The sequence below is a fragment of the Oryctolagus cuniculus genome, chromosome 12 (assembly GCF_051225735.1).
Source record: "Oryctolagus cuniculus isolate XC-2025 breed Fujian yellow rabbit chromosome 12, ASM5122573v1, whole genome shotgun sequence".
Lineage (NCBI taxonomy): Eukaryota > Metazoa > Chordata > Mammalia > Lagomorpha > Leporidae > Oryctolagus > Oryctolagus cuniculus.
The window spans coordinates 98,845,556-98,867,264 of record NC_142878.1 but is presented as its reverse complement, the minus strand read 5'-3'; the positions used below and the strand labels follow the sequence as shown (position 1 = coordinate 98,867,264).

Genomic DNA, 21,709 nt, shown 5'->3' with positions numbered 1-21,709 from the left:
CCCGGGGCGCCCATCTCCGCCCTGGGCTGCAGACAGCAGAAATCTAACCCCGACCCACACAATTCCAAGGGCAGCGTAGGCGGCACAGCGGACTCTCCCTGCCCGCTCTGCCAGTCGCTGGGCGGGGGACACCCAACACCCACAGGACCCCTGGGTCTCTCAACTGCCGGGCTTCCCAGACAGAATGCTGTGGTCGCTGGGAGAGGCGTCGAGGCCGGCGACTCAGGCCTCCCCCCGGCACACGGAACACCCAGGGCACGCAGAGCGTTCCAGAGCGCTCTGGCGCGCGGCGCTCCGCCAGCTGATGCGAAAGCCAGGGACCACTTGTCTGCTTGCCACAGCTGGGAGCTGCGGCTTTCAGGGGCTGTCTGCGGGTTGGGAAGGAAGCAGGCTGAAGGCTGCTGGCGTGGCCCCCTCTTCCTAGCCAGCCTGAAGCGCGCAGGCTTGCGGGCGCTGGCGCTGGCCCTGCCCTGGAATAGCCTCCGGGGCCGCAACCACGTGCCCCGCGGGACCTGGCAGGCTGCGTGTCAGGCAGGGCCAAACAGTGTGACCCACACCCCAGAGGCAGGCCCGACCCGGACACCGCAGTGAACGTGGATATGCTTCACACCCACCACCCATGGGGTCTCACAAGACCCGGGCCCTGTGTGCCGGCCCCCCCGCTCCACCCGCCCCCGCCCCGCTTCAGGCGGCCCTGTGCCCCGGGACTCAGCCTCGCGGCTGGCTCCGCGAAGGAAGACTGGCGCTGTCCAGGGATGAGCCCCAGTGGCTCAGCGGGGACACCCTGCCCCGGGAGGACTCACCGAACATGTCTATGGTCTGGAAGATGTGGCATTCCTCCCGCCGGAGGCCCCAGGCACTGTCACAGACCTGGAGGTAAGCCACGGCCACGTGCCCGGCCGCAGGACACGGCCAACGGGGTCCCGCGATGGCTGCACGTGGGACAGGGAACTGCCCCAGCCGGGGCAGCTCGAGTTCGGGCCCGCTGGGGTGGGAAGGAAAACCACAGCAGGGTCACCAACGCGGCAGGTGGTCGAGCCCCGGGCCCTGCCTGCCGGCCCAGGGAAGCCAGTGCGTGCGTGGCTATGGGCACGTGGGCCCCAGAGGCGGTCCTCGTCCCCCGCCACAGGCCAGCTCTCAGCTCTGAAGGGGTTGCTGGAGAGAGCCGCGGACTGAGCCGCAGGCACGGCCGGGCCGGGGCCGGGCAGACAATGGACTCGGACCCCAGAGCTCTGACCCCGCCCAAAGCACTCCAGGACCCTCGCAGGAGCTCTGCGGCACGCATCGACTGCCCAGGCCGCACCTGGCACCACCAATGCACCTGGCTTGTCGAGGTGGCACAGCCCTCTGGCCACCGTCAGAACCCCTCCCCCACCACAGTCTGCCTCCGCAGCCTCTGTGGAGTGGCCCAGGATTCCCCGAGGACCCGTCCCCGTGCCGCCCAGCGAAGGCTGAGTGATGTGGTTGGGTCGTGACTGCGGGCCAGGCTCCGGTCAGCCTCCGCGTGGAAAGCGGGACAGGCACCCGGACTGCAGGACGTCCTACGGGGCCACTGGGTCCGCACGGATCCCGGGACGGCCTCCCCAGGGGTGGGGGCAGGCCACAGCCCTCTCCGTGTCACTCGCACGCTTGGAGGCCATGCTGCCACCGGGCCCATAGACACACGGGGCCGAGGGGGGCAGTGGGTGTGCGGGCACCACGCGGCCCAGCCCTGGGCCTCCCGGGATAGCGGGGAAGTCTGCCCGGGATCCCAGCCCCGGGGCGGGGCCTTCACGGGGTCGGGAGACCTACCTGGGCAGGGCAGGACCTAGGGAAGGCCGCTCCCGATCCAGAGCCGTCGGGCCGACTGCGAATCGAATGAGACAGGGAAGGCCCCACTGAGGACTAGGCTTACCCACGCACAGGCCAGGACGTCCACACCCCCTAAAGGACGGTCCGTCGTCTGGGTGGCTCGAGGCTTGCCGGGAGGCAGGGCGCTGAGTCTCCAGGCACTGGCCTGGACTGGCGCCCGCCTGCCATGGGGGCTCTGGACCGCCCTTCAACCGCCCCACCTCTCCTGGCAGGGCCCTAAGGAAGCCTTCACACGCACCGGACCCCAGCTCAGTGTCCCGGGGCGCCCATCTCCGCCCTGGGCTGCAGACAGCAGAAATCTAACCCCGACCCACACAATTCCAAGGGCAGCGTAGGCGGCACAGCGGACTCTCCCTGCCCGCTCTGCCAGTCGCTGGGCGGGGGACACCCAACACCCACAGGACCCCTGGGTCTCTCAACTGCCGGGCTTCCCAGACAGAATGCTGTGGTCGCTGGGAGAGGCGTCGAGGCCGGCGACTCAGGCCTCCCCCCGGCACACGGAACACCCAGGGCACGCAGAGCGTTCCAGAGCGCTCTGGCGCGCGGCGCTCCGCCAGCTGATGCGAAAGCCAGGGACCACTTGTCTGCTTGCCACAGCTGGGAGCTGCGGCTTTCAGGGGCTGTCTGCGGGTTGGGAAGGAAGCAGGCTGAAGGCTGCTGGCGTGGCCCCCTCTTCCTAGCCAGCCTGAAGCGCGCAGGCTTGCGGGCGCTGGCGCTGGCCCTGCCCTGGAATAGCCTCCGGGGCCGCAACCACGTGCCCCGCGGGACCTGGCAGGCTGCGTGTCAGGCAGGGCCAAACAGTGTGACCCACACCCCAGAGGCAGGCCCGACCCGGACACCGCAGTGAACGTGGATATGCTTCACACCCACCACCCATGGGGTCTCACAAGACCCGGGCCCTGTGTGCCGGCCCCCCCGCTCCACCCGCCCCCGCCCCGCTTCAGGCGGCCCTGTGCCCCGGGACTCAGCCTCGCGGCTGGCTCCGCGAAGGAAGACTGGCGCTGTCCAGGGATGAGCCCCAGTGGCTCAGCGGGGACACCCTGCCCCGGGAGGACTCACCGAACATGTCTATGGTCTGGAAGATGTGGCATTCCTCCCGCCGGAGGCCCCAGGCACTGTCACAGACCTGGAAGTAAGCCACGGCCACGTGCCCGGCCGCAGGACACGGCCAACGGGGTCCCGCGATGGCTGCACGTGGGACAGGGAACTGCCCCAGCCGGGGCAGCTCGAGTTCGGGCCCGCTGGGGTGGGAAGGAAAACCACAGCAGGGTCACCAACGCGGCAGGTGGTCGAGCCCCGGGCCCTGCCTGCCGGCCCAGGGAAGCCAGTGCGTGCGTGGCTATGGGCACGTGGGCCCCAGAGGCGGTCCTCGTCCCCCGCCACAGGCCAGCTCTCAGCTCTGAAGGGGTTGCTGGAGAGAGCCGCGGACTGAGCCGCAGGCACGGCCGGGCCGGGGCCGGGCAGACAATGGACTCGGACCCCAGAGCTCTGACCCCGCCCAAAGCACTCCAGGACCCTCGCAGGAGCTCTGCGGCACGCATCGACTGCCCAGGCCGCACCTGGCACCACCAATGCACCTGGCTTGTCGAGGTGGCACAGCCCTCTGGCCACCGTCAGAACCCCTCCCCCACCACAGTCTGCCTCCGCAGCCTCTGTGGAGTGGCCCAGGATTCCCCGAGGACCCGTCCCCGTGCCGCCCAGCGAAGGCTGAGTGATGTGGTTGGGTCGTGACTGCGGGCCAGGCTCCGGTCAGCCTCCGCGTGGAAAGCGGGACAGCCACCCGGACTGCAGGACGTCCTACGGGGCCACTGGGTCCGCACGGATCCCGGGACGGCCTCCCCAGGGGTGGGGGCAGGCCACAGCCCTCTCCGTGTCACTCGCACGCTTGGAGGCCATGCTGCCACCGGGCCCATAGACACACGGGGCCGAGGGGGGCAGTGGGTGTGCGGGCACCACGCGGCCCAGCCCTGGGCCTCCCGGGATAGCGGGGAAGTCTGCCCGGGATCCCAGCCCCGGGGCGGGGCCTTCACGGGGTCGGGAGACCTACCTGGGCAGGGCAGGACCTAGGGAAGGCCGCTCCCGATCCAGAGCCGTCGGGCCGACTGCGAATCGAATGAGACAGGGAAGGCCCCACTGAGGACTAGGCTTACCCACGCACAGGCCAGGACGTCCACACCCCCTAAAGGACGGTCCGTCGTCTGGGTGGCTCGAGGCTTGCCGGGAGGCAGGGCGCTGAGTCTCCAGGCACTGGCCTGGACTGGCGCCCGCCTGCCATGGGGGCTCTGGACCGCCCTTCAACCGCCCCACCTCACGTGGCAGGGCCCTAAGGAAGCCTTCACACGCACCGGACCCCAGCTCAGTGTCCCGGGGCGCCCATCTCCGCCCTGGGCTGCAGACAGCAGAAATCTAACCCCGACCCACACAATTCCAAGGGCAGCGTAGGCGGCACAGCGGACTCTCCCTGCCCGCTCTGCCAGTCGCTGGGCGGGGGACACCCAACACCCACAGGACCCCTGGGTCTCTCAACTGCCGGGCTTCCCAGACAGAATGCTGTGGTCGCTGGGAGAGGCGTCGAGGCCGGCGACTCAGGCCTCCCCCCGGCACACGGAACACCCAGGGCACGCAGAGCGTTCCAGAGCGCTCTGGCGCGCGGCGCTCCGCCAGCTGATGCGAAAGCCAGGGACCACTTGTCTGCTTGCCACAGCTGGGAGCTGCGGCTTTCAGGGGCTGTCTGCGGGTTGGGAAGGAAGCAGGCTGAAGGCTGCTGGCGTGGCCCCCTCTTCCTAGCCAGCCTGAAGCGCGCAGGCTTGCGGGCGCTGGCGCTGGCCCTGCCCTGGAATAGCCTCCGGGGCCGCAACCACGTGCCCCGCGGGACCTGGCAGGCTGCGTGTCAGGCAGGGCCAAACAGTGTGACCCACACCCCAGAGGCAGGCCCGACCCGGACACCGCAGTGAACGTGGATATGCTTCACACCCACCACCCATGGGGTCTCACAAGACCCGGGCCCTGTGTGCCGGCCCCCCCGCTCCACCCGCCCCCGCCCCGCTTCAGGCGGCCCTGTGCCCCGGGACTCAGCCTCGCGGCTGGCTCCGCGAAGGAAGACTGGCGCTGTCCAGGGATGAGCCCCAGTGGCTCAGCGGGGACACCCTGCCCCGGGAGGACTCACCGAACATGTCTATGGTCTGGAAGATGTGGCATTCCTCCCGCCGGAGGCCCCAGGCACTGTCACAGACCTGGAAGTAAGCCACGGCCACGTGCCCGGCCGCAGGACACGGCCAACGGGGTCCCGCGATGGCTGCACGTGGGACAGGGAACTGCCCCAGCCGGGGCAGCTCGAGTTCGGGCCCGCTGGGGTGGGAAGGAAAACCACAGCAGGGTCACCAACGCGGCAGGTGGTCGAGCCCCGGGCCCTGCCTGCCGGCCCAGGGAAGCCAGTGCCTGCGTGGCTATGGGCACGTGGGCCCCAGAGGCGGTCCTCGTCCCCCGCCACAGGCCAGCTCTCAGCTCTGAAGGGGTTGCTGGAGAGAGCCGCGGACTGAGCCGCAGGCACGGCCGGGCCGGGGCCGGGCAGACAATGGACTCGGACCCCAGAGCTCTGACCCCGCCCAAAGCACTCCAGGACCCTTGCAGGAGCTCTGCGGCACGCATCGACTGCCCAGGCCGCACCTGGCACCACCAATGCACCTGGCTTGTCGAGGTGGCACAGCCCTCTGGCCACCGTCAGAACCCCTCCCCCACCACAGTCTGCCTCCGCAGCCTCTGTGGAGTGGCCCAGGATTCCCCGAGGACCCGTCCCCGTGCCGCCCAGCGAAGGCTGAGTGATGTGGTTGGGTCGTGACTGCGGGCCAGACTCCGGTCAGCCTCCGCGTGGAAAGCGGGACAGCCACCCGGACTGCAGGACGTCCTACGGGGCCACTGGGTCCGCACGGATCCCGGGACGGCCTCCCCAGGGGTGGGGGCAGGCCACAGCCCTCTCCGTGTCACTCGCACGCTTGGAGGCCATGCTGCCACCGGGCCCATAGACACACGGGGCCGAGGGGGGCAGTGGGTGTGCGGGCACCACGCGGCCCAGCCCTGGGCCTCCCGGGATAGCGGGGAAGTCTGCCCGGGATCCCAGCCCCGGGGCGGGGCCTTCACGGGGTCGGGAGACCTACCTGGGCAGGGCAGGACCTAGGGAAGGCCGCTCCCGATCCAGAGCCGTCGGGCCGACTGCGAATCGAATGAGACAGGGAAGGCCCCACTGAGGACTAGGCTTACCCACGCACAGGCCAGGACGTCCACACCCCCTAAAGGACGGTCCGTCGTCTGGGTGGCTCGAGGCTTGCCGGGAGGCAGGGCGCTGAGTCTCCAGGCACTGGCCTGGACTGGCGCCCGCCTGCCATGGGGGCTCTGGACCGCCCTTCAACCGCCCCACCTCACGTGGCAGGGCCCTAAGGAAGCCTTCACACGCACCGGACCCCAGCTCAGTGTCCCGGGGCGCCCATCTCCGCCCTGGGCTGCAGACAGCAGAAATCTAACCCCGACCCACACAATTCCAAGGGCAGCGTAGGCGGCACAGCGGACTCTCCCTGCCCGCTCTGCCAGTCGCTGGGCGGGGGACACCCAACACCCACAGGACCCCTGGGTCTCTCAACTGCCGGGCTTCCCAGACAGAATGCTGTGGTCGCTGGGAGAGGCGTCGAGGCCGGCGACTCAGGCCTCCCCCCGGCACACGGAACACCCAGGGCACGCAGAGCGTTCCAGAGCGCTCTGGCGCGCGGCGCTCCGCCAGCTGATGCGAAAGCCAGGGACCACTTGTCTGCTTGCCACAGCTGGGAGCTGCGGCTTTCAGGGGCTGTCTGCGGGTTGGGAAGGAAGCAGGCTGAAGGCTGCTGGCGTGGCCCCCTCTTCCTAGCCAGCCTGAAGCGCGCAGGCTTGCGGGCGCTGGCGCTGGCCCTGCCCTGGAATAGCCTCCGGGGCCGCAACCACGTGCCCCGCGGGACCTGGCAGGCTGCGTGTCAGGCAGGGCCAAACAGTGTGACCCACACCCCAGAGGCAGGCCCGACCCGGACACCGCAGTGAACGTGGATATGCTTCACACCCACCACCCATGGGGTCTCACAAGACCCGGGCCCTGTGTGCCGGCCCCCCCGCTCCACCCGCCCCCGCCCCGCTTCAGGCGGCCCTGTGCCCCGGGACTCAGCCTCGCGGCTGGCTCCGCGAAGGAAGACTGGCGCTGTCCAGGGATGAGCCCCAGTGGCTCAGCGGGGACACCCTGCCCCGGGAGGACTCACCGAACATGTCTATGGTCTGGAAGATGTGGCATTCCTCCCGCCGGAGGCCCCAGGCACTGTCACAGACCTGGAAGTAAGCCACGGCCACGTGCCCGGCCGCAGGACACGGCCAACGGGGTCCCGCGATGGCTGCACGTGGGACAGGGAACTGCCCCAGCCGGGGCAGCTCGAGTTCGGGCCCGCTGGGGTGGGAAGGAAAACCACAGCAGGGTCACCAACGCGGCAGGTGGTCGAGCCCCGGGCCCTGCCTGCCGGCCCAGGGAAGCCAGTGCCTGCGTGGCTATGGGCACGTGGGCCCCAGAGGCGGTCCTCGTCCCCCGCCACAGGCCAGCTCTCAGCTCTGAAGGGGTTGCTGGAGAGAGCCGCGGACTGAGCCGCAGGCACGGCCGGGCCGGGGCCGGGCAGACAATGGACTCGGACCCCAGAGCTCTGACCCCGCCCAAAGCACTCCAGGACCCTCGCAGGAGCTCTGCGGCACGCATCGACTGCCCAGGCCGCACCTGGCACCACCAATGCACCTGGCTTGTCGAGGTGGCACAGCCCTCTGGCCACCGTCAGAACCCCTCCCCCACCACAGTCTGCCTCCGCAGCCTCTGTGGAGTGGCCCAGGATTCCCCGAGGACCCGTCCCCGTGCCGCCCAGCGAAGGCTGAGTGATGTGGTTGGGTCGTGACTGCGGGCCAGACTCCGGTCAGCCTCCGCGTGGAAAGCGGGACAGCCACCCGGACTGCAGGACGTCCTACGGGGCCACTGGGTCCGCACGGATCCCGGGACGGCCTCCCCAGGGGTGGGGGCAGGCCACAGCCCTCTCCGTGTCACTCGCACGCTTGGAGGCCATGCTGCCACCGGGCCCATAGACACACGGGGCCGAGGGGGGCAGTGGGTGTGCGGGCACCACGCGGCCCAGCCCTGGGCCTCCCGGGATAGCGGGGAAGTCTGCCCGGGATCCCAGCCCCGGGGCGGGGCCTTCACGGGGTCGGGAGACCTACCTGGGCAGGGCAGGACCTAGGGAAGGCCGCTCCCGATCCAGAGCCGTCGGGCCGACTGCGAATCGAATGAGACAGGGAAGGCCCCACTGAGGACTAGGCTTACCCACGCACAGGCCAGGACGTCCACACCCCCTAAAGGACGGTCCGTCGTCTGGGTGGCTCGAGGCTTGCCGGGAGGCAGGGCGCTGAGTCTCCAGGCACTGGCCTGGACTGGCGCCCGCCTGCCATGGGGGCTCTGGACCGCCCTTCAACCGCCCCACCTCACGTGGCAGGGCCCTAAGGAAGCCTTCACACGCACCGGACCCCAGCTCAGTGTCCCGGGGCGCCCATCTCCGCCCTGGGCTGCAGACAGCAGAAATCTAACCCCGACCCACACAATTCCAAGGGCAGCGTAGGCGGCACAGCGGACTCTCCCTGCCCGCTCTGCCAGTCGCTGGGCGGGGGACACCCAACACCCACAGGACCCCTGGGTCTCTCAACTGCCGGGCTTCCCAGACAGAATGCTGTGGTCGCTGGGAGAGGCGTCGAGGCCGGCGACTCAGGCCTCCCCCCGGCACACGGAACACCCAGGGCACGCAGAGCGTTCCAGAGCGCTCTGGCGCGCGGCGCTCCGCCAGCTGATGCGAAAGCCAGGGACCACTTGTCTGCTTGCCACAGCTGGGAGCTGCGGCTTTCAGGGGCTGTCTGCGGGTTGGGAAGGAAGCAGGCTGAAGGCTGCTGGCGTGGCCCCCTCTTCCTAGCCAGCCTGAAGCGCGCAGGCTTGCGGGCGCTGGCGCTGGCCCTGCCCTGGAATAGCCTCCGGGGCCGCAACCACGTGCCCCGCGGGACCTGGCAGGCTGCGTGTCAGGCAGGGCCAAACAGTGTGACCCACACCCCAGAGGCAGGCCCGACCCGGACACCGCAGTGAACGTGGATATGCTTCACACCCACCACCCATGGGGTCTCACAAGACCCGGGCCCTGTGTGCCGGCCCCCCCGCTCCACCCGCCCCCGCCCCGCTTCAGGCGGCCCTGTGCCCCGGGACTCAGCCTCGCGGCTGGCTCCGCGAAGGAAGACTGGCGCTGTCCAGGGATGAGCCCCAGTGGCTCAGCGGGGACACCGTGCCCCGGGAGGACTCACCGAACATGTCTATGGTCTGGAAGATGTGGCATTCCTCCCGCCGGAGGCCCCAGGCACTGTCACAGACCTGGAAGTAAGCCACGGCCACGTGCCCGGCCGCAGGACACGGCCAACGGGGTCCCGCGATGGCTGCACGTGGGACAGGGAACTGCCCCAGCCGGGGCAGCTCGAGTTCGGGCCCGCTGGGGTGGGAAGGAAAACCACAGCAGGGTCACCAACGCGGCAGGTGGTCGAGCCCCGGGCCCTGCCTGCCGGCCCAGGGAAGCCAGTGCCTGCGTGGCTATGGGCACGTGGGCCCCAGAGGCGGTCCTCGTCCCCCGCCACAGGCCAGCTCTCAGCTCTGAAGGGGTTGCTGGAGAGAGCCGCGGACTGAGCCGCAGGCACGGCCGGGCCGGGGCCGGGCAGACAATGGACTCGGACCCCAGAGCTCTGACCCCGCCCAAAGCACTCCAGGACCCTCGCAGGAGCTCTGCGGCACGCATCGACTGCCCAGGCCGCACCTGGCACCACCAATGCACCTGGCTTGTCGAGGTGGCACAGCCCTCTGGCCACCGTCAGAACCCCTCCCCCACCACAGTCTGCCTCCGCAGCCTCTGTGGAGTGGCCCAGGATTCCCCGAGGACCCGTCCCCGTGCCGCCCAGCGAAGGCTGAGTGATGTGGTTGGGTCGTGACTGCGGGCCAGACTCCGGTCAGCCTCCGCGTGGAAAGCGGGACAGCCACCCGGACTGCAGGACGTCCTACGGGGCCACTGGGTCCGCACGGATCCCGGGACGGCCTCCCCAGGGGTGGGGGCAGGCCACAGCCCTCTCCGTGTCACTCGCACGCTTGGAGGCCATGCTGCCACCGGGCCCATAGACACACGGGGCCGAGGGGGGCAGTGGGTGTGCGGGCACCACGCGGCCCAGCCCTGGGCCTCCCGGGATAGCGGGGAAGTCTGCCCGGGATCCCAGCCCCGGGGCGGGGCCTTCACGGGGTCGGGAGACCTACCTGGGCAGGGCAGGACCTAGGGAAGGCCGCTCCCGATCCAGAGCCGTCGGGCCGACTGCGAATCGAATGAGACAGGGAAGGCCCCACTGAGGACTAGGCTTACCCACGCACAGGCCAGGACGTCCACACCCCCTAAAGGACGGTCCGTCGTCTGGGTGGCTCGAGGCTTGCCGGGAGGCAGGGCGCTGAGTCTCCAGGCACTGGCCTGGACTGGCGCCCGCCTGCCATGGGGGCTCTGGACCGCCCTTCAACCGCCCCACCTCTCCTGGCAGGGCCCTAAGGAAGCCTTCACACGCACCGGACCCCAGCTCAGTGTCCCGGGGCGCCCATCTCCGCCCTGGGCTGCAGACAGCAGAAATCTAACCCCGACCCACACAATTCCAAGGGCAGCGTAGGCGGCACAGCGGACTCTCCCTGCCCGCTCTGCCAGTCGCTGGGCGGGGGACACCCAACACCCACAGGACCCCTGGGTCTCTCAACTGCCGGGCTTCCCAGACAGAATGCTGTGGTCGCTGGGAGAGGCGTCGAGGCCGGCGACTCAGGCCTCCCCCCGGCACACGGAACACCCAGGGCACGCAGAGCGTTCCAGAGCGCTCTGGCGCGCGGCGCTCCGCCAGCTGATGCGAAAGCCAGGGACCACTTGTCTGCTTGCCACAGCTGGGAGCTGCGGCTTTCAGGGGCTGTCTGCGGGTTGGGAAGGAAGCAGGCTGAAGGCTGCTGGCGTGGCCCCCTCTTCCTAGCCAGCCTGAAGCGCGCAGGCTTGCGGGCGCTGGCGCTGGCCCTGCCCTGGAATAGCCTCCGGGGCCGCAACCACGTGCCCCGCGGGACCTGGCAGGCTGCGTGTCAGGCAGGGCCAAACAGTGTGACCCACACCCCAGAGGCAGGCCCGACCCGGACACCGCAGTGAACGTGGATATGCTTCACACCCACCACCCATGGGGTCTCACAAGACCCGGGCCCTGTGTGCCGGCCCCCCCCCTCCACCCGCCCCCCCGCTTCAGGCGGCCCTGTGCCCCGGGACTCAGCCTCGCGGCTGGCTCCGCGAAGGAAGACTGGCGCTGTCCAGGGACGAGCCCCAGTGGCTCAGCGGGGACACCGTGCCCCGGGAGGACTCACCGAACATGTCTATGGTCTGGAAGATGTGGCATTCCTCCCGCCGGAGGCCCCAGGCGCTGTCACAGACCTGGAGGTAAGCCACGGCCACGTGCCCGGCCGCAGGACACGGCCAACGGGGTCCCGCGATGGCTGCACGTGGGACAGGGAACTGCCCCAGCCGGGGCAGCTCGAGTTCGGGCCCGCTGGGGTGGGAAGGAAAACCACAGCAGGGTCACCAACGCGGCAGGTGGTCGACCCCCGGGCCCTGCCTGCCGGCCCAGGGAAGCCAGTGCGTGCGTGGCTATGGGCACGTGGGCCCCAGAGGCGGTCCTCGTCCCCCGCCACAGGCCAGCTCTCAGCTCTGCAGGGGTTGCTGGAGAGAGCCGCGGACTGAGCCGCAGGCACGGCCGGGCCGGGGCCGGGCAGACAATGGACTCGGACCCCAGAGCTCTGACCCCGCCCAAAGCACTCCAGGACCCTCGCAGGAGCTCTGGCGGCACGCATCGACTGCCCAGGCCGCACCTGGCACCACCAATGCACCTGGCTTGTCGAGGTGGCACAGCCCTCGGGCCACCGTCAGAACCCCTCCCCCACCACAGTCTGCCTCCGCAGCCTCTGTGGAGTGGCCCAGGATTCCCCGAGGACCCGTCCGTCCCCGTGCCGCCCACCGAAGGCTGAGTGATGTGGTTGTGTCGTGCCTGCGGGCCAGCCTCCGCGTGGAAAGCGGGACAGCCACCCGGACCGCAGGACGTCCTACGGGGCCACTGGGTGCGCAGGGATCCCGGGACGGCCTCCCCAGGGGTGGGGGCAGGCCACAGCCCCCTCCGTGTCACTCGCACGCTTGGAGGCCGTGCTGCCACCGGGCCCATAGACACACGGGGCCGAGGGGGGCAGTGGGTGTGCGGGCACCACGCGGCCCAGCCCTGGGCCTCCCGGGATAGCGGGGAAGTCTGCCCGGGATCCCAGCCCCGGGGCGGGGCCTTCACGGGGTCGGGAGACCTACCTGGGCAGGGCAGGACCTAGGGAAGGCCGCTCCCGATCCAGAGCCGTCGGGCCGACTGCGAATCGAATGAGACAGGGAAGGCCCCACTGAGGACTAGGCTTACCCACGCACAGGCCAGGACGTCCACACCCCCTAAAGGACGGCCCGTCGTCTTGGTGGCTCGAGGCTTGCCTGGAGGCAGGGCGCTGAGTCTCCAGGCACTGGCCTGGACTGGCGCCCGCCTGCCATGGGGGCTCTGGACCACCCTTCAACCGCCCCACCTCACGGGGCAGGGCCCTAAGGAAGCCTTCACACGCACCGGACCCCAGCTCAGTGTCCTGGGGCGCCCATCTCCGCCCTGGGCTGCCGACAGCAGAAATCTAACCCCGACCCACACAATTCCAAGGGCAGCGTAGGCGGGACAGCGGACTCTCCCTGCCCGCCCTGCCAGTCGCTGGGCGGGGGACACCCAACACCCACAGGACCCCTGGGTCTCTCAACTGCCGGGCTTCCCAGAATGCCGTGGTCGCTGGGAGAGGCGTCGAGGCCGGCGACTCAGGCCTCCCCCCGGCACACGGAACACCCAGGGCACGCAGAGCTGTGGTTCCAGAGCGCTCTGGCGCTCGGCGCTCCGCCAGCTGATGCGAAAGCCAGGGACCACTTGTCTGCTTGCCACAGCTGGGAGCTGTGGCTTTCAGGGGCTGTCTGCGGGTTGGCAAGGAAGCAGGCTGAAGGCTGCTGGCGTGGCCCCCTCTTCCTAGGCAGCCTGTGAAGCGCGCAGGCTTGCGGGCGCTGGCCCTGCCCTGGAATAGCCTCTGGGACCGCAACCACGTGCCCCGCGGGACCTGGCAGGCTGCGTGTCAGGCAGGGCCAAACAGTGTGACCCACACCCCAGAGGCAGGCCCGACCCGGACACCGCAGTGAACGTGGATATGCTTCACACCCACCACCCATGGGGTCTCACAAGACCTGGGCCCTGTGTGCCGGCCCCCCCCTCCACCCGCCCCCCCGCTTCAGGCGGCCCTGTGCCCCGGGACTCAGCCTCGCGGCTGGCTCCGCGAAGGAAGACTGGCGATGTCCAGGGACGAGCCCCAGTGGCTCAGCGGGGACACCGTGCCCCGGGAGGACTCACCGAACATGTCTATGGTCTGGAAGATGTGGCATTCCTCCCGCCGTAGGCCCCAGGCGCTGTCACAGACCTGGAGGTAAGCCACGGCCACGTGCCCGGCCGCAGGACACGGCCAACGGGGTCCCGCGATGGCTGCACATGGGACAGGGAACTGCCCCAGCCGGGGCAGCTCGAGTTCGGGCCCGCTGGGGTGGGAAGGAAAACCACAGCAGGGTCACCAACGCGGCAGGTGGTCGAGCCCCGGGCCCTGCCTGCCGGCCCAGGGAAGCCAGTGCGTGCGTGGCTATGGGCACGTGGGCCCCAGAGGCGGTCCTCGTCCCCCGCCACAGGCCAGCTCTCAGCTCTGCAGGGGTTGCTGGAGACAGCCGCGGACTGAGCCGCAGACACGGCCGGGCCGGGCCGGGCCCGGGCCCGGGGCCGGGGCAAGGCAGACAATGGACTCGGACCCCAGAGCTCTGACCCCGCCCAAAGCACTCCAGGACCCTCGCAGGAGCTCTGCGGCACGCATCGACTGCCTAGGCCGCACCTGGCACCACCAATGCACCTGGCTTGTCGAGGTGGCACAGCCCTCTGGCCACCGTCAGAACCCCTCCCCCACCACAGTCTGCCTCCGCAGCCTCTGTGGAGTGGCCCAGGATTCCCCGAGGACCCGTCCGTCCCCGTGCCGCCCAGCGAAGGCTGAGTGATGTGGTTGGGTCGTGCCTGCGGGCCAGCCTCCGCGTGGAAAGCGGGACAGCCACCCGGACCGCAGGACGTCCTACGGGGCCACTGGGTACGCAGGGATCCCGGGACGGCCTCCCCAGGGGTGGGGGCAGGCCACAGCCCCCTCCGTGTCACTCGCATGCTTGGAGGCCGTGCTGCCACCGGGCCCATAGACACACGGGGCCGAGGGGGGCAGTGGGTGTGTGGGCACCACACGGCCCAGCCCTGGGCCTCCCGGGATAGCGGGGAAGTCTGCCCGGGATCCCAGCCCCGGGGCGGGGCCTTCACGGGGTCGGGAGACCTACCTGGGCAGGGCAGGACCTAGGGAAGGCCGCTCCCGATCCAGAGCCGTCGGGCCGACTGCGAATCGAATGAGACAGGGAAGGCCCCACTGAGGACTAGGCTTACCCACGCACAGGCCAGGATGTCCACACCCCCTAAAGGACGGCCCGTCGTCTTGGTGGCTCGAGGCTTGCCTGGAGGCAGGGCGCTGAGTCTCCAGGCACTGGCCTGGACTGGCGCCCGCCTGCCATGGGGGCTCTGGACCGCCCTTCAACCGCCCCACCTCACGGGGCAGGGCCCTAAGGAAGCCTTCACACGCACCGGACCCCAGCTCAGTGTCCCGGGGCGCCCATCTCCGCCCTGGGCTGCCGACAGCAGAAATCTAACCCCGACCCACACAATTCCAAGGGCAGCGTAGGCGGGACAGCGGACTCTCCCTGCCCGCCCTGCCAGTCGCTGGGCGGGGGACACCCAACACCCACAGGACCCCTGGGTCTCTCAACTGCCGGGCTTCCCAGAATGCCGTGGTCGCTGGGAGAGGCGTCGAGGCCAGCGACTCAGGCCTCCCCCCGGCACACGGAACACCCAGGGCACGCAGAGCTGTGGTTCCAGAGCGCTCTGGCGCTCGGCGCTCCGCCAGCTGACGCGAAAGCCAGACACCACTTGTCTGCTTGCCACAGCTGGGAGCTGCGGCTTTCAGGGGCTGTCTGCGGGTTGGGAAGGAAGCAGGCTGAAGGCTGCTGGCGTGGCCCCCTCTTCCTAGGCAGCCTGTGAAGCGCGCAGGCTTGCGGGCGCTGGCCCTGCCCTGGAATAGCCTCTGGGGCCGCAACCACGTGCCCCGCGGGACCTGGCAGGCTGCGTGTCAGGCAGGGCCAAACAGTGTGACCCACACCCCAGAGGCAGGCCCGACCCGGACACCGCAGTGAACGTGGATATGCTTCACACCCACCACCCATGGGGTCTCACAAGACCCGGGCCCTGTGTGCCGGCCTCCCCCTCCACCCGCCCCCCCGCTTCAGGCGGCCCTGTGCCCCGGGACTCAGCCTCGCGGCTGGCTCCGCGAAGGAAGACTGGCGCTGTCCAGGGACGAGCCCCAGTGGCTCAGCGGGGACACCGTGCCCCGGGAGGACTCACTGAACATGTCTATGGTCTGGAAGATGTGGCATTCCTCCCGCCGGAGGCCCCTGGCGCTGTCACAGACCTGGAGGTTAGCCACGGCCACATGCCCGGCCGCAGGACACGGCCAACGGGGTCCCGCGATGGCTGCACATGGGACAGGGAACTGCCCCAGCCGGGGCAGCTCGAGTTCGGGCCCGCTGGGGTGGGAAGGAAAACCACAGCAGGGTCACCAACGCGGCAGGTGGTCGAGCCCCGGGCCCTGCCTGCCGGCCCAGGGAAGCCAGTGCGTGCGTGGCTATGGGCACGTGGGCCCCAGAGGCGGTCCTCGTCCCCCGCCACAGGCCAGCTCTCAGCTCTGCAGGGGTTGCTGGAGACAGCCGCGGACTGAGCCGCAGACACGGCCGGGCCGGGCCGGGCCCGGGCCCGGGGCCGGGGCAAGGCAGACAATGGACTCGGACCCCAGAGCTCTGACCCCGCCCAAAGCACTCCAGGACCCTCGCAGGAGCTCTGCGGCACGCATCGACTGCCTAGGCCGCACCTGGCACCACCAATGCACCTGGCTTGTCGAGGTGGCACAGCCCTCTGGCCACCGTCAGAACCCCTCCCCCACCACAGTCTGCCTCCGCAGCCTCTGTGGAGTGGCCCAGGATTCCCCGAGGACCCGTCCGTCCCCGTGCCGCCCAGCGAAGGCTGAGTGATGTGGTTGGGTCGTGCCTGCGGGCCAGCCTCCGCGTGGAAAGCGGGACAGCCACCCGGACCGCAGGACGTCCTACGGGGCCACTGGGTACGCAGGGATCCCGGGACGGCCTCCCCAGGGGTGGGGGCAGGCCACAGCCCCCTCCGTGTCACTCGCATGCTTGGAGGCCGTGCTGCCACCGGGCCCATAGACACACGGGGCCGAGGGGGCAGTGGGTGTGTGGGCACCACACGGCCCAGCCCTGGGCCTCCCGGGATAGCGGGGAAGTCTGCCCGGGATCCCAGCCCCGGGGCGGGGCCTTCACGGGGTCGGGAGACCTACCTGGGCAGGGCAGGACCTAGGGAAGGCCGCTCCCGATCCAGAGCCGTCGGGCCGACTGCGAATCGAATGAGACAGGGAAGGCCCCACTGAGGACTAGGCTTACCCACGCACAGGCCAGGATGTCCACACCCCCTAAAGGACGGCCCGTCGTCTTGGTGGCTCGAGGCTTGCCTGGAGGCAGGGCGCTGAGTCTCCAGGCACTGGCCTGGACTGGCGCCCGCCTGCCATGGGGGCTCTGGACCGCCCTTCAACCGCCCCACCTCACGGGGCAGGGCCCTAAGGAAGCCTTCACACGCACCGGACCCCAGCTCAGTGTCCCGGGGCGCCCATCTCCGCCCTGGGCTGCCGACAGCAGAAATCTAACCCCGACCCACACAATTCCAAGGGCAGCGTAGGCGGGACAGCGGACTCTCCCTGCCCGCCCTGCCAGTCGCTGGGCGGGGGACACCCAACACCCACAGGACCCCTGGGTCTCTCAACTGCCGGGCTTCCCAGAATGCCGTGGTCGCTGGGAGAGGCGTCGAGGCCAGCGACTCAGGCCTCCCCCCGGCACACGGAACACCCAGGGCACGCAGAGCTGTGGTTCCAGAGCGCTCTGGCGCTCGGCGCTCCGCCAGCTGACGCGAAAGCCAGACACCACTTGTCTGCTTGCCACAGCTGGGAGCTGCGGCTTTCAGGGGCTGTCTGCGGGTTGGGAAGGAAGCAGGCTGAAGGCTGCTGGCGTGGCCCCCTCTTCCTAGGCAGCCTGTGAAGCGCGCAGGCTTGCGGGCGCTGGCCCTGCCCTGGAATAGCCTCTGGGGCCGCAACCACGTGCCCCGCGGGACCTGGCAGGCTGCGTGTCAGGCAGGGCCAAACAGTGTGACCCACACCCCAGAGGCAGGCCCGACCCGGACACCGCAGTGAACGTGGATATGCTTCACACCCACCACCCATGGGGTCTCACAAGACCCGGGCCCTGTGTGCCGGCCTCCCCCTCCACCCGCCCCCCCGCTTCAGGCGGCCCTGTGCCCCGGGACTCAGCCTCGCGGCTGGCTCCGCGAAGGAAGACTGGCGCTGTCCAGGGACGAGCCCCAGTGGCTCAGCGGGGACACCGTGCCCCGGGAGGACTCACTGAACATGTCTATGGTCTGGAAGATGTGGCATTCCTCCCGCCGGAGGCCCCTGGCGCTGTCACAGACCTGGAGGTTAGCCACGGCCACATGCCCGGCCGCAGGACACGGCCAACGGGGTCCCGCGATGGCTGCACATGGGACAGGGAACTGCCCCAGCCGGGGCAGCTCGAGTTCGGGCCCGCTGGGGTGGGAAGGAAAACCACAGCAGGGTCACCAACGCGGCAGGTGGTCGAGCCCCGGGCCCTGCCTGCCGGCCCAGGGAAGCCAGTGCGTGCGTGGCTATGGGCACGTGGGCCCCAGAGGCGGTCCTCGTCCCCCGCCACAGGCCAGCTCTCAGCTCTGCAGGGGTTGCTGGAGACAGCCGCGGACTGAGCCGCAGACACGGCCGGGCCGGGCCGGGCCCGGGCCCGGGGCCGGGGCAAGGCAGACAATGGACTCGGACCCCAGAGCTCTGACCCCGCCCAAAGCACTCCAGGACCCTCGCAGGAGCTCTGCGGCACGCATCGACTGCCTAGGCCGCACCTGGCACCACCAATGCACCTGGCTTGTCGAGGTGGCACAGCCCTCTGGCCACCGTCAGAACCCCTCCCCCACCACAGTCTGCCTCCGCAGCCTCTGTGGAGTGGCCCAGGATTCCCCGAGGACCCGTCCGTCCCCGTGCCGCCCAGCGAAGGCTGAGTGATGTGGTTGGGTCGTGCCTGCGGGCCAGCCTCCGCGTGGAAAGCGGGACAGCCACCCGGACCGCAGGACGTCCTACGGGGCCACTGGGTACGCAGGGATCCCGGGACGGCCTCCCCAGGGGTGGGGGCAGGCCACAGCCCCCTCCGTGTCACTCGCATGCTTGGAGGCCGTGCTGCCACCGGGCCCATAGACACACGGGGCCGAGGGGGCAGTGGGTGTGTGGGCACCACACGGCCCAGCCCTGGGCCTCCCGGGATAGCGGGGAAGTCTGCCCGGGATCCCAGCCCCGGGGCGGGGCCTTCACGGGGTCGGGAGACCTACCTGGGCAGGGCAGGACCTAGGGAAGGCCGCTCCCGATCCAGAGCCGTCGGGCCGACTGCGAATCGAATGAGACAGGGAAGGCCCCACTGAGGACTAGGCTTACCCACGCACAGGCCAGGATGTCCACACCCCCTAAAGGACGGCCCGTCGTCTTGGTGGCTCGAGGCTTGCCTGGAGGCAGGGCGCTGAGTCTCCAGGCACTGGCCTGGACTGGCGCCCGCCTGCCATGGGGGCTCTGGACCGCCCTTCAACCGCCCCACCTCACGGGGCAGGGCCCTAAGGAAGCCTTCACACGCACCGGACCCCAGCTCAGTGTCCCGGGGCGCCCATCTCCGCCCTGGGCTGCCGACAGCAGAAATCTAACCCCGACCCACACAATTCCAAGGGCAGCGTAGGCGGGACAGCGGACTCTCCCTGCCCGCCCTGCCAGTCGCTGGGCGGGGGACACCCAACACCCACAGGACCCCTGGGTCTCTCAACTGCCGGGCTTCCCAGAATGCCGTGGTCGCTGGGAGAGGCGTCGAGGCCGGCGACTCAGGCCTCCCCCCGGCACACGGAACACCCAGGGCACGCAGAGCTGTGGTTCCAGAGCGCTCTGGCGCTCGGCGCTCCGCCAGCTGACGCGAAAGCCAGACACCACTTGTCTGCTTGCCACAGCTGGGAGCTGCGGCTTTCAGGGGCTGTCTGCGGGTTGGGAAGGAAGCAGGCTGAAGGCTGCTGGCGTGGCCCCCTCTTCCTAGGCAGCCTGTGAAGCGCGCAGGCTTGCGGGCGCTGGCCCTGCCCTGGAATAGCCTCTGGGGCCGCAACCACGTGCCCCGCGGGACCTGGCAGGCTGCGTGTCAGGCAGGGCCAAACAGTGTGACCCACACCCCAGAGGCAGGCCCGACCCGGACACCGCAGTGAACGTGGATATGCTTCACACCCACCACCCATGGGGTCTCACAAGACCCGGGCCCTGTGTGCCGGCCTCCCCCTCCACCCGCCCCCCCGCTTCAGGCGGCCCTGTGCCCCGGGACTCAGCCTCGCGGCTGGCTCCGCGAAGGAAGACTGGCGCTGTCCAGGGACGAGCCCCAGTGGCTCAGCGGGGACACCGTGCCCCGGGAGGACTCACTGAACATGTCTATGGTCTGGAAGATGTGGCATTCCTCCCGCCGGAGGCCCCTGGCGCTGTCACAGACCTGGAGGTTAGCCACGGCCACGTGCCCGGCCGCAGGACACGGCCAACGGGGTCCCGCGATGGCTGCACATGGGACAGGGAACTGCCCCAGCCGGGGCAGCTCGAGTTCGGGCCCGCTGGGGTGGGAAGGAAAACCACAGCAGGGTCACCAACGCGGCAGGTGGTCGAGCCCCGGGCCCTGCCTGCCGGCCCAGGGAAGCCAGTGCGTGCGTGGCTATGGGCACGTGGGCCCCAGAGGCGGTCCTCGTCCCCCGCCACAGGCCAGCTCTCAGCTCTGCAGGGGTTGCTGGAGACAGCCGCGGACTGAGCCGCAGACACGGCCGGGCCGGGCCGGGCCCGGGCCCGGGGCCGGGGCAAGGCAGACAATGGACTCGGACCCCAGAGCTCTGACCCCGCCCAAAGCACTCCAGGACCCTCGCAGGAGCTCTGCGGCACGCATCGACTGCCTAGGCCGCACCTGGCACCACCAATGCACCTGGCTTGTCGAGGTGGCACAGCCCTCTGGCCACCGTCAGAACCCCTCCCCCACCACAGTCTGCCTCCGCAGCCTCTGTGGAGTGGCCCAGGATTCCCCGAGGACCCGTCCGTCCCCGTGCCGCCCAGCGAAGGCTGAGTGATGTGGTTGGGTCGTGCCTGCGGGCCAGCCTCCGCGTGGAAAGCGGGACAGCCACCCGGACCGCAGGACGTCCTACGGGGCCACTGGGTACGCAGGGATCCCGGGACGGCCTCCCCAGGGGTGGGGGCAGGCCACAGCCCCCTCCGTGTCACTCGCATGCTTGGAGGCCGTGCTGCCACCGGGCCCATAGACACACGGGGCCGAGGGGGGCAGTGGGTGTGTGGGCACCACACGGCCCAGCCCTGGGCCTCCCGGGATAGCGGGGAAGTCTGCCCGGGATCCCAGCCCCGGGGCGGGGCCTTCACGGGGTCGGGAGACCTACCTGGGCAGGGCAGGACCTAGGGAAGGCCGCTCCCGATCCAGAGCCGTCGGGCCGACTGCGAATCGAATGAGACAGGGAAGGCCCCACTGAGGACTAGGCTTACCCACGCACAGGCCAGGATGTCCACACCCCCTAAAGGACGGCCCGTCGTCTTGGTGGCTCGAGGCTTGCCTGGAGGCAGGGCGCTGAGTCTCCAGGCACTGGCCTGGACTGGCGCCCGCCTGCCATGGGGGCTCTGGACCGCCCTTCAACCGCCCCACCTCACGGGGCAGGGCCCTAAGGAAGCCTTCACACGCACCGGACCCCAGCTCAGTGTCCCGGGGCGCCCATCTCCGCCCTGGGCTGCCGACAGCAGAAATCTAACCCCGACCCACACAATTCCAAGGGCAGCGTAGGCGGGACAGCGGACTCTCCCTGCCCGCCCTGCCAGTCGCTGGGCGGGGGACACCCAACACCCACAGGACCCCTGGGTCTCTCAACTGCCGGGCTTCCCAGAATGCCGTGGTCGCTGGGAGAGGCGTCGAGGCCAGCGACTCAGGCCTCCCCCCGGCACACGGAACACCCAGGGCACGCAGAGCTGTGGTTCCAGAGCGCTCTGGCGCTCGGCGCTCCGCCAGCTGACGCGAAAGCCAGACACCACTTGTCTGCTTGCCACAGCTGGGAGCTGCGGCTTTCAGGGGCTGTCTGCGGGTTGGGAAGGAAGCAGGCTGAAGGCTGCTGGCGTGGCCCCCTCTTCCTAGGCAGCCTGTGAAGCGCGCAGGCTTGCGGGCGCTGGCCCTGCCCTGGAATAGCCTCTGGGGCCGCAACCACGTGCCCCGCGGGACCTGGCAGGCTGCGTGTCAGGCAGGGCCAAACAGTGTGACCCACACCCCAGAGGCAGGCCCGACCCGGACACCGCAGTGAACGTGGATATGCTTCACACCCACCACCCATG

General features: G+C 70.1%; 1 protein-coding gene across 34 annotated transcripts in view; it reads right to left on the bottom strand.

The window, feature by feature from the left end:
• The window catches only part of LOC103346732 (NBPF family member NBPF4), a 255,956-nt gene that overhangs the window by 45,333 nt on the left and 188,914 nt on the right, over positions 1 to 21,709 (bottom strand). For 32 of the 34 annotated variants that reach the window (XM_089310687.1, XM_089310706.1, XM_089310700.1 and 29 more), the window contains 10 exons: positions 20,776 to 20,830; positions 19,772 to 19,953; positions 18,661 to 18,715; positions 17,658 to 17,839; positions 16,547 to 16,601; positions 15,544 to 15,725; positions 14,433 to 14,487; positions 13,429 to 13,610; positions 12,318 to 12,372; positions 11,336 to 11,517 (listed from right to left, as the gene is read on the bottom strand). In XM_089310687.1, coding sequence (XP_089166813.1) covers positions 11,336 to 11,517; positions 12,318 to 12,372; positions 13,429 to 13,610; positions 14,433 to 14,487; positions 15,544 to 15,725; positions 16,547 to 16,601; positions 17,658 to 17,839; positions 18,661 to 18,715; positions 19,772 to 19,953; positions 20,776 to 20,830 — 1,185 coding nt within the window. Of the gene's footprint in view, positions 1 to 10,200; positions 10,275 to 11,335; positions 11,518 to 12,317; positions 12,373 to 13,428; positions 13,611 to 14,432; positions 14,488 to 15,543; positions 15,726 to 16,546; positions 16,602 to 17,657; positions 17,840 to 18,660; positions 18,716 to 19,771; positions 19,954 to 20,775; positions 20,831 to 21,709 lie in introns of those variants that run through there. The other 2 variants (XM_089310708.1, XM_089310709.1) reach the window with 2 other exon arrangements.